At 45.8% G+C, this 8766-nt stretch overlaps 1 protein-coding gene across 1 annotated transcript in view; it reads right to left on the bottom strand.

The window, feature by feature from the left end:
- akap12b (A kinase (PRKA) anchor protein 12b) overlaps positions 1–8766 on the bottom strand; it is a 61885-nt gene that overhangs the window by 26975 nt on the left and 26144 nt on the right. Inside the window, exon 2 of the mRNA XM_023999667.2 lies at positions 4398–4503. Coding sequence (XP_023855435.1) covers positions 4398–4503 — 106 coding nt within the window. The remainder of the gene's footprint in view (positions 1–4397; positions 4504–8766) is intronic.

Genomic DNA, 8766 nt, shown 5'->3' with positions numbered 1-8766 from the left:
CAATCCACATGAGATCTTACAAGCAAAAACAATGGTGACCTTCCTTCCTCGGTCTTGGTACCTCACCATACGAGGATGCCCACATGACTAAGGTAGCCCGGCTAATGCACCCCCAGATTTGTGAATCCCGATACTATTCCTGCTCGAACACTCCAGCGGAACAAAGGGGCGCGTGGACCGGGACAGAGAATTGATAGCACAGCGGACCGACCACGATCTTCAATCCATACTAACCTCTGTGCCTGCCGGCTACCCACAGGACCAGAGTGCCATCCTACACCCCCAGACCTACATCTATACCCTCCCCTCTCTCGCTGCTCCGCCTTTCACATACCCACCTTGGAGACCACTCCCAGAGACACACCCCCAGCTCTCTATCCTCCTCGCTGCGACTACCACGCGAGAGGGACGAACTCTGCCTCCAGACACACATATGGTAATTGTGAACCTGTGTTTCCACCCAGCTCCGCCAACAAAATGGAACTGGTGACCTGACCTGTGTTACCGCCACTTTACCCCACGCCCAACGATACCCCCCCCCCAAACCTAGGACTGGAGTGACAACTTCCTCCCTATACCCTACCTGACTCTCTTCCTTCCCGTATCCCATCCCACCACCTCCAGGGAGTTAGGAAAAAGAGGCTTGACGAGTGACTCGTAGGCAAGGAGCAACCGGGTAGAGGCGTCACCGAGAGAGGGATGCAGCTGCCAGCTTAGATCCTTTGAGCAGTATCGCTACCAGCCATGAGGACTACAGCAGTACTATCCTCTCCTGCGCTACACAAACTCTACCACCACCACGTTATCCTTCTTCCGCTACCACAGAAAATGAGTCACGAGGCATACTATCCACTCTCCTGCTACCACCAGAAGACAACAGATATCCTTCCCTACCTACAACAGAGACTACAGCCGAAGTCTATCCCTCCCTGCTACCATTAACGGACTACAGACTACCTTCTCCTACTACCACAAGAACCTACAGAATCCTTCCTGAACCACAGAATGACAGCGTGACTAATCCTCTCCTGCTACCACAGAGACTACAGACTATCCTCTCCTACTACCACAGAGACTACAGACTATCCTCTCCTGCTACAACAGAGACGACAGACTATCCTCTCCTGCTACCACAGAGACTACAGACTATCCTCTCCTACTACCACAGAGACTACAGACTATCTTCTCCTGCTACCATGGAGTAGACATTCAGACTTCAAAGGTCCTCCCTCCCGCCTGGTGCAGTACAGCAGATAAACCCACATATATCTATGTATCGTTACAAGCAGAGCTATCTATTACACTTTTCACATAGGATTTACGGTATGTTGCCTGTTAAAAAACATTGGGCAATGTTTATATGACCCCTTTTCAAGCAGGCTCAATTTGACCACATTCTTGCCGGCATAAGCCTTTTCTACCTCCCGTGCACATGCTGGCAAGTTAAAGAGTGGGAGTACATGTGTGTCGATGTGGGTGGGCATCTATTTCAGTAAATTCATTGAATATACACCATCACAAAGAAATACTTGTTTTATTTGTTTAGGCAGGTCCTAAGAAACATTATAAGACTAATCAAATGTATTTTCAAAAGAACAGAATATAATATTTTGAGTTGAATTATGTTAGGCTACTGGTCTGTGCAGCCTAGGCTACATGGTTGCTCCATGCAAATGAAATATAGTTTGTTATTTTGTTCATTAAACAGACAAGACCCACATTTCCCTGCCCTGATCACAGTCAACACACACACACAGTATTTTAAGAATACAATTAAATATTACAGAATAAAATAGAAATAATATTTTTTCCACACAACTTGAGTGACACTGCTGTCATAGTGCTTATAAATGAGCCAACGAGACTAAAGTTGATCCTGAACAGTGCTCAACATTTCACCCGCCTAACTGTAACCAAATATCCAAATGGAGATTCAGTGAAAACAAGGATCTGACATTGATTGATTTATCAAGACGAGTTTCCACATGCAAAGCAGCGCGATGGCGCTGTCCCAATCAAAACTGTGCTATAATTATCATGTAGTTGACAACAATCCGGTAGGCTATCGCTTCAAATAACTTTGGGAGTGTCAGTAAGCAATCATTTGATACATGCCTTTAATTACATTAGCCTACTTCATTGAAATATTTCCGTCATTCAGTGATAATCATTTCCGCAGGAAATATTTACGGATCCATCCAGATGTGGATAAGAAAACAGTGCATGCATAGTGGTGGGCTATGCAAAGGAATGCTGCCAAGTGATTTGCCTGGCAAAGTTTAGAACTGCCATGATGATGGTAACAGCCTGTAATGGACGCTGCCTAGCAACCATCATGTAACGGCTTTCTTCCTGGGATGAAGGAGAGGAGGACCAAAACGCAGCGCGGCTAGTGTTCAACATAATTTAATAAAGATAACAACGTGAACACTACAAGTAACAAAACAATAAATGTGAAAACCGRAACAGTCCTAGCTGGTGCAGMGAAACACAAAGACAGGAAACAATCACCCACAAACAAACAGTGAAAACAGGCAACCTTAATATGGTTCCCAATCAGAGACAATGACAAACACCTGCCTCTGATTGAGAACCATATTAGGCCAAACAACAAACCCAACATAGAAACACAAAACATAGAATGCCCACCCAGCTCACGTCCTGACCAACTAAACAAAGACTAAACAAAGGAAATAAGGTCAGGAACGTGACACATCAAGAGCTTAAGAGCAGTATGGCTACGTTTCATACTAAGCCCTAGGCAGAACTTTACCGCATTCATGACTACCTCAGTTAGTGGAAATAAAAGTACAGGCTTTGGTATGAGCAATACCTTTCAGATATAAGAAAAGGCGGCAAAAAGTTGGAGCCATGGTCAAATTGGCAGCAAAACGTCTTGGTATGTAAGGGGTATATCACTACATACAGGAGGTGTGTGGGCCTGAAGGGCCACAGGCTGTATCATTTCAGCCAAATGTTTTAAAGCAGAGGTGTCAAACAAATTTTGCCCCAGGGGATTCGTTCGTTCTTCAACGAGGTCCAGAGTGACGTATGATTTTTTTGTACAATTCCTAGCAGTCAATTCTAGATTTTTTTCCTAACCAGATCCGGCCCACAGGCCGTATGTTTGACACTCTTGTTATATGTTTAAGAGGATTCCTTCAATCTTCATCATGGTTGAAGACACATTTAATATATACCTATTACTTATGAGAAACCTATCAAAGTAACTTACGGAAAATGTATATTTTCCATTGTGAATGTTTTCACCTCAACCCTCCTCATTTCCACAGGACTATCTACAGAATTAAATTAGATTTCAGTACATTCATATAGAATAGGGCTCATCTCATCAAATCATTCTCTACGTACATACCATATCTCTCTGTTCTGAGGGGTATTCGGTTACTCTGTAAACGTACAGAATCGCTTCATTAAATAGGTTATTAAACAGGCTTTTTGACGGTGTGGTATGTGACATATCTGTCTGTTTAAAGTAGTATAGAGTTACTCCTTCCCCTGGCTGAACAGAGTTATTAAACGGTGCGGGTCCCTTTGTGCCGAGCCAGGTCACGGCCTGCTAAATATTTAGGTAGGGAAGACGTGCTCCTGCAGCCCTCCCAGATAGAGGGAGACCACGTAGGAACCTTAAAGTAAATAAACAAACACACACAGAGGGAGACGGCGAACCAGAGCAGGACGGCGGAGAGTTTAGGCTTGTTTCCATGACAACGCTGGGAAAATTAATCTGATATCGAAGGAAAAACATGGCCCCCAACCCAATGATGTTTGGTCAGTTACTGATTATGTAGATTTTATTTATTTATTATGCATTCCGCACTCCTGTATGTCTCCTCCCTATCTTCCAGATGCCAATCACAGAAACTCAGCTTTGAGAGCGAGGAATTCTACCTGGCTTTAGTTTTAAGACCCCACAGACAAATTACTGTTAGGCTACTTTAAGTGGATAGGCATGTCTGCACACAGTCTTACATTGGATTACCTAGAACAACTCCTCGGAGCCTCCATGCAGTCCAGATGTGTGTTGCGTATGTTGGATATGTGAGTGTGTGAGCAACCTGTTACAATAAGAGACTGCGTAGGTGTCCCTTCAGTGTTGACAGAGAGATTAGTGAAGGATCAAGAGGCTCTCAGGAGGACATAGCTGTAGGGCCAGAGGCTGAACATGGGTGGCAGGGTGTTTTTGTGTCAGTCAGGGGCCATACCACACATTCTCTCTCTCCCTCTCACGCACACACACACACACACAAGCACAAACACGCACCCCCACCCATCTGCACATCGAAAGCACACAGACACTCCATACATAAACACTAGTTCACAGACAAAAACACAATCACATAGATAGATAGTGAATATACAACTGTCTCTCTTACCTTCCTCTGTTAGCGTGTTGTCCTCTGAGTGGCCATGGAGCTCTGTCTGCTCGTCTACCTTCCCAATCAAACTGGAGATGGAGATCTGTCCATTCGTCTGCTGGAGCTGATGAGGAGAGAGAGTGCATGAAAGAGAAGACGAACGTGCAATCTGAAAGAAGAGCAGAGAGAGATGCCTCATAGACAGAGAGACAGAGACAGAGAGATAGAGAACAGAGAGTGACAGACAGGACCACACAGAGAGCGAGAGAGAGAGAGGAGAGAGAGAGAGAGAGAGAGAGAGAGAGAGAGAGAGAGAGAGAGACGAGAGAGAGAGAGAGAAGAGAAGAGAAGAGAGAGAAGAGGAGAGAGAGGAGAGAGAAGAGGAGAGATGAGAGAGAGAGACGGAAGAGAGAGAGAGAGAGAGAGACGAGAGAGAAGAGAGAGAACGAGAGAGAGAGAGAAAGAATTACACTGTTAGATAGCTCCAACAAATAATACACTAAGCAGAGATACTAATCAGTAACAAAACACAGTCTCCCACACTATTCAATCCAATCATTGTCATGTCAAGACAAGCACCAAACCCATAAAAAGGTTTTTCCTCCATTCAACTAATGGCACATCATGTCAAATTCATAACAGAGTAGCTACAGTACACGCCTTCCCACATCTGTTTCATGCTACTACGCTAAACAAATACAACGGGCAGACAGACACACTATCTCTTTCTGCCCTCATCACGGCATCAAGATCCCAACAGATCTTTGGCAGCGGGCCGCAGCTGGGATGGTGCTAGGGTGGCTGGGGCTGTGGATACTTTAAATACAGTCTCTCCCTATGGAGACCTTGATATAACTAATGGAACCCTAGTCAGTGTCCCATTCCCAACGGCTGAGACTTCTCCAGGAAAACCCTGAAAGACGATCTGTTATAGAACTAGACAGAAAGGCTGAGAAAAGAGAAAGAGAGTGAGAGAGAGAGAGAGAGGGAGGGAGGAGAAGAGAGAGGAGAGGAGAGAGAGAGAGAGAGAGAGAGAGAGAGGAGAGAGAGAGAGGGAGAGAGAGAGAGAGGGAGAAGAGAGAGAGAGGATAGTGAGAGAGAGAAGAGAGGGCCATCACAAACAGCTCTTTCTTACAAGCTGATGTAAGTTGGCCACAACAAAGAAGAAGATGAGAAAGATAGAGAGAAATAAAAAAAGAGAGAAAGGGAAGAGCAAGAGAACGAGAAGGAGAAGGAGAATGAGATAAAGAAGGAGAAAATAGGGAAAGGGGAGGTGAGGAGAGAGCCAGAGAGAGAGAGAGAGAGGGGAGAGAGAGAAGAGAGAAGAGAGAGGAGAAGAGAAAAAGAGAGAGGGAGGGAGGGAGAAAGGGAGAGAGAGGGAGATGGAGAGAGAGAGAGGGGCATCACAATCAGCTCTTTCTTACAAGCTGATGTAAGTTGGCCACAACAAAGAGAAAAGATGAGAAAAAAGAGAGAAAGGAAGAGCAACAGGACGAGAAGGAGAATGAGATAAAGAGAGGAAATAGGGAGAAGGGAGGTGAGGAGCCAGAGAGAGATGAGAAATGAGAAGGGAATGAGACTGTGAAATAGGGCCAAGCAAACTGGCAGGTCAGTTTAATGTGGAGACTCATAGGAAACTATGAACATGAGGAAATAGATCTCTGCTGAATGGGAGATGGATCGCTCCTGTAGTTTAACTCACGGCCTCTGAAGTCCTCAGGGGCCCGATGATCAGCTTTAAGTAGGAGACCAGCAGGTGCCCCTTTGACCTCTAGTGACCCCGCCCCCTCTGGCCTACCTCATGATTGGCAATTCCCAAACATTCCGTGCCCTCTCTCACAAGACTCCTCAGGGGCAACCAGACCCACACCCTCTCTCTTTGAACCAGCCCACACCCGCTCTCTCTTTGACCAGCCACACCCCTCTCTCTTTGACCAGCCACACCCCTCTCTCTTTGACCAGCCACACCCCTCTCTCTTTGACCAGCCACACCCCTCTCTCTCTTTCCAAATCCACTCACCTCACCAATCCTTGCTCTCACCTCAACCCCTCCAGGTTCACTCCCCACACTCCCTATTCATGTCCTCATGTTACCTCACCCCTATAAAAAATACCACAGCTTTTGAGGGGTGTTAGAAACGCCATGGCTCCATTCTCAATGTTCTGAGATACATGGTCAGAGGCTCGATGTTTCTCTCCCTCACAAGCTCTCCCAGGGGTCATTCTGAAGACATACAGTTCCTAGAAGGATGGCTAGAGTGTTTAGGATGCCTGAGAGGGTTTAGGGGTTGTATAATAAGACTGTGCCTACTACAACAGAAACACACACGCACACAGCATGGGGTCCTGAGATGCCTTCCCTCTGACAGTAGATAAGAGGTCAGAGGTCAGGGTTCTGGAGCCCTGTCTTACTCAACTTTCTCTCTCTCTGTAACTCACAGGTCTTCCAGGCTAGAAACTGTCAGACAGTCTCAGTCATCCAGATCTGTCTGATAAGAGGTTTCACACAGAAGACATTTCCTCATCAATTATGCATACACTGTTTTTGGATTCCTTCCACAAGTATTCCAATTGTATGTATTGATGGGGATCAAATGTGCCAGAGCCAATTGTGCATCTGCTCCTCACTATAGAGGGTATGAGAATATCCTGTACTGTACAGCGTCCTAGCCCTGCAACCTTCTGACTGAGTTTAGTGTGTGTGTGTGTGCGTGTGAGTTCCTTTGAGCATATGGTCGTTAGCGTTAGCCACAAGGTTAGCTAGCAGGAAGGTGTGAAATTAGGTCTGTGGGGGGGGTTGCTTGACCAACAGGCTTGTGTACCTCTTTACTCTGTACACACAAAGGCACAAGACACATGTACTTACTAAAAGCTCCCATTTTGACTATACTCTCTCCTAAAATCTCCTGTCCTCCCCAATCCACATCCACCTTTCCCCCTCTACATTTTACATTTGAATCATTTAGGAGACACTCTTATCCAGAGCAACTTACAGGGATTTAGGGTTAAGTGCCTTGCTCAAGGGCACATTGTCAGATTTTTCACCTTGTCGGCTCAGGATTCGAACCAGCGACATTTTGGTTGCTGGCCCAACGCTCTTTTAACTGCTAGTCTACCTGCCACCCTCTCTCTCTCTCTCTCTCTCTCGCTCTCGCTCTCTCTCTCTCTCTGTTCTCTTCTCCTCTGTCTCTCTCTCTCTGTCTCTCTGTCTCTCTCTCTGTCTCTCTCTCTCTCTTCTCTCTCTCTCTCTTCTCTCTTCTCTCTGTCTCTCTCTCTCTCCTCTCTCTCTCTCTCTCTGTCTCTCTCTCTCTGTCTCTCTCTCTCTCTCTCTTACTCTCTCTCTCTCTCTTCCCCCACTCCTTTCTTTATTCTCACTTTAGGATAGAGGTGGAGTCCACCCATCTTTATTTTCTTCTCTACTCGTCCTTTTACCCCCTTCCTTTCCTCCCCTCCTCTCTTAATCTCCTGTCCCGTTGTTGCAGAGGCAGAGGCTCCAGGACAGACATGCTGCTGTCCCCTAAATTACTCTACAGAGCGCTAGCCTACAGACACCCCTCCACCCCATAGAGGGAGGGAGAGAGGGAGGGAGGGAGGGAGGGAGGTGTCTAATTACACCTCTAGCATTTTTATTACATTTTTTATCATCTTTATAAAAATAAAAAAACTCCCATTTTACAGACATAATATATTAATTCATATAAATACTGTACACATTTCGAACCACCCTTCTCTCTCCCTTCTCACTGCCTCCCTCTGTCTTCAAAGCAACTCCTGACCCCAGAAAACCCAATTATACTCTAACGTGAATCCACATGTAACCCTACCTGAGGCATCTCGCTGCAGCTTTAGTCAGTATGATGAAGACATACAGTTAGACAGAGAAAGAGACCCTGACGAGACTACTCCAAGGCTCCCTCCGTCAAAAGGTTGTTATTGTGACACACTCCCTTACCGGATCAGACAACACCTCCCACCTCCCTTCAAGATCTCCTACCCCTCCACCCAACATAGGCTAAGACAAGACATTTTATCGTAAGAGGGGCTCTGATGATTCAACATCTAGATATTTCATCCAACCCCAGGGGAGAATTAGTAACAGAGCACTACACAGAGGACATTTACAAGAACAGCCTGCACCATAAACCACCATTCACCCCATCTGACCAATACTGTTGTTTAATCAGAGATTTACAGACATGTCTTAAAGTGACGGTACTACAGGCCTTACAGCTGGAGAAGCAGGCCATAGAACAGTAGATAACCTGATAGCTGGTGAGCTTCTACAGTATAGAGCTAACCTTGTGCCCTCACTCATATAACTCAAACCGCTCAAAAGACAAAGTGAGATGTCACTGTGCTGCAGTCAATTTATGTAGGCACACACACG

The sequence above is a fragment of the Salvelinus sp. IW2-2015 genome, linkage group LG14, assembly GCF_002910315.2.
Source record: "Salvelinus sp. IW2-2015 linkage group LG14, ASM291031v2, whole genome shotgun sequence".
Taxonomy (NCBI): Eukaryota; Metazoa; Chordata; class Actinopteri; order Salmoniformes; family Salmonidae; genus Salvelinus; species Salvelinus sp. IW2-2015.
Note: the sequence above shows the minus strand (reverse complement) of the source record. Positions and strands in the feature narration are given on the sequence as shown.